This window comes from Nicotiana sylvestris, chromosome 4, assembly GCF_000393655.2.
Source record: "Nicotiana sylvestris chromosome 4, ASM39365v2, whole genome shotgun sequence".
Taxonomy (NCBI): Eukaryota; Viridiplantae; Streptophyta; class Magnoliopsida; order Solanales; family Solanaceae; genus Nicotiana; species Nicotiana sylvestris.
Window position 1 is genome coordinate 17,633,483 of NC_091060.1, and position 2,920 is coordinate 17,636,402.

General features: G+C 36.8%; 1 protein-coding gene across 1 annotated transcript; it reads left to right on the forward strand.

Annotated features, from left to right (window-relative positions):
- The first annotated feature begins 1,180 nt into the window (after positions 1-1,180).
- LOC138889293 (uncharacterized) lies at positions 1,181-2,610 on the forward strand. Its single transcript, XM_070172583.1, has 3 exons — positions 1,181-1,682; positions 1,755-1,815; positions 1,926-2,610. Exons 1-3 carry the CDS (start codon positions 1,181-1,183, stop codon positions 2,608-2,610), a joined length of 1,248 nt encoding a protein of 415 aa, XP_070028684.1.
- The last annotated feature ends 310 nt before the right edge of the window (positions 2,611-2,920 follow it).

The following is a 2,920-nucleotide window of genomic DNA, read 5'->3' on the forward strand; positions in this document are numbered from 1 at the left end:
AAAATGATTCTTTATACCAATTCTTTATATACTTGTGATATTTGCAGGTATTCCATTACAAAATGGTTGATTATATTGTATTGGGAGTTGATTGTTATGGTGAATGGGTGGAGTCTTTTACACGTTTTACTTGGCGTTCGAAGAGTAAAGAGACGGTTCTAATAAAGGTGCATAGAGATGTTACGTATGATGAGTTTGTTGACAAGATTATTGCTGGTTGTGAATTAACTTGTTATCCGAGTGATATGTCCATAACTTACATGCATAGCATTGGTGAAAAGCACACTAAAGTAGCTCCCTTTAAAATAAAGAATTATGATTGTTTGAGCTATTATTTGGAAGATGAAAATAAGCCCATTCTAAGGGTATCTGTGGTTGAAAGATTGGTAGAATTTCCAAATTCACCTCTAATGGAACAACATGATAGCCATGGATTGGATGATATTGAAGAAGATCTTTTGAATAGCGATATTCCAAAAATGGATCCTTTGGATATGGATATACCAGAAACCGAAGAAGAAGAATATGCAAACTTTCCTGGAGTTGAAAGCAACTCACAAGAGGTAGAACCGACAACACAAAGCAGCCACAATTATGAAGATGGCACGAAGTTTAATAAGGGTTTAAGTTTCTAAAACAAGCGCGAGCTAGTTGTGTCATTGAAGCTTGCTTCCTTAAAGGCTCCTTTCAGTTTCAAATCAGTGAAGAGTACTAAATTTGTGTACTGCGTCAAATGTGTAGACAATAATTGCAAGTGGTGGTTGCGAGCCGTCAAATATATAAGTACTGATAGGTTTTATATTACGAGGTACAAGAATGAGCACACATGCGGGTCACAACATCTTACAGAAAAGCATCCACACGCCTCAGCGGATGTCATTGGTGAATATATCTATTCTAAGTTTGAAGAGGGCAAGGGTCCATCTAACAAAGAAATTATGGAAACAGTTCGTTTGGATTTGGGTTGTAATGTTAGTTATTGGAAGTGTATGAAGGGAGGTCATATTGCAAAGGCTATGGTAAGGGGGACTCCAGAGCACGAGTATGAAATTTTAGATGCGTACCGCTACACGCTTAGGAAGGCAAATGAAGGAAGCAAGATGTCACTGAAGCTTGATAACAAATGGAAGTTTCAGTATTTTTTTATAGCTTATGAAACTTAGATTCAGGGATTTTGTTTATGAGGAAAGTCATAGCTGTTGATGGGACATTTTTAACGGGAAAGTATCGTGGAGTGTTGTTGTCTTCCGTGGCACAAGATTCAGAGAACCATATTTTTCCTGTGGCATTTTGTGTAGTAGACAAGGAGTGTAATGCCGCATATGAATATTTTTTTGAACAATTGTCTAGCATACACCCCGACAGTGTTGAGTTGTGTATAATTTCTGATAGGCACATAAGCATAGAAAATGGGATCTCAAAATTTTACCCTCAGGCTCATCACGGATTTTGCATGAGGCACCTTGCTGAAAATCTTCGCAAAAATTTTCATTGCGGATATTTGCTTCACCATTATTATTCTGCATCTAAAGCATATAGGATTGATGAGTTCAACGATCATTTTCAACAAATCAAAGATAATGATGTAAGAGTTGCCAAATATCTTGAGGAGGATGTTGGGTTTCACAAATGGAGCAGAGCGCACTTCCCTGGTAACAAGTACGTTAATGTGAACTCCCCTGGTAAAACATCTTTGAAACATCTCTTAAGATGTTTGACATATCTCTTATGAAACTGGTTACTGGACTTTCCAGTTCAAACATCTAAGAAGGTGTTTCACACATCTGTTAAGATGTTTCAAACATCTCTTAAGATGTTTCATACTTGACATGAAACATGTTACTACATTCCCATTTCTGCAAGATGTTTGACCCTTATTGCTTATATTCCAAATTCTCAAAAAGTCTTATATGTCCTTATTTCAGGTATGATGTATTGACCACAAATATTGTTGAGTCTGTTAACTCAATGTTTCTACTCGAAAGAGAATTCCCCATCACTGCCCTATTCGATGCTATTAATAGGAGGTTTGCTCAAAAATTCCATGAGAGGCGTATGCAGTTCCTCGACACTCCAACCATTTGTGTCCCTTCAGTTGAAAAGAAGATTAATAAAAATGCAACATTTGGCAACAAGCTATTGGTCCATCCAATAAGGCAACAAGTGTTCAGCATCACCGGTCATGATGCGGTTGCAAAGGTTGATCTACACAACAGAACATGTTCTTGCAGAGAGTTCGACCTAGACAAAATACCTTGCCCACATGCTATGGCAGCCTTTAGAGTTGAGTTTGGTGATCAATACGTAACAAGCATTTATGATTATGCTTCTGACTTTTATTATATAGACACATACGTGAATGCATATGTCATAGAAATTAATCCAATGCCTTCTGAAGAATGTTGGGATGTTCCTCCGGAGCTTGTTGAGAGAAAAATACCTCCACCTTCATGTGAAATTCAACTGGGAAGAAGGAAGACAAATCAGATTCCAGCAAGCGGGGAAGTAAAAAAGAAGCAAAACAGATGCTCCATATGCAAAAGGACTGGCCACAAAAGAACTACTTGCAAGAAGAGAACTGAAGGAATAAGCAACTCCGTTGTGGCTTAATGACATTGTTGTTGTACTTGTTTTGATAATTTGATGTTGATTTTATTGGAGAACTAAATGATATCTAGATCTGTATAATTAACGTTTAATTAATCACAAGATCATTAGGTTGACGATCAACTATTTGAAGTATTAAGTAGGTTGATATTTAATGGTAGTTTGATGTTGATGTTACTACCGTCTAATTTCTTCAAATATCCTGAGAGATGTTTGAAACATCTGCATTAGATGTTTCAAACATCCTAAGGATGTTTCAAACATCTAACGCAGATGTTTCAAACATCTATTAGGATGTTTGATATTGATTGTC

What these genes read in the sequence shown, in the direction of transcription:
- LOC138889293 (XM_070172583.1), top strand. Translation starts at nt 1,181, where the DNA reads ATGAGGAAAGTCATAGCTGTTGATGGGACATTTTTAACGGGAAAGTAT. An exon ending in CGTTAATGTGAACTCCCCTG is followed by an intron (nt 1,683 to 1,754) that starts GTAAAACATCTT and finishes TGGACTTTCCAG; the next exon opens with TTCAAACATCTAAGAAGGTG. An exon ending in TTTCAAACATCTCTTAAGAT is followed by an intron (nt 1,816 to 1,925) that starts GTTTCATACTTG and finishes TCCTTATTTCAG; the next exon opens with GTATGATGTATTGACCACAA.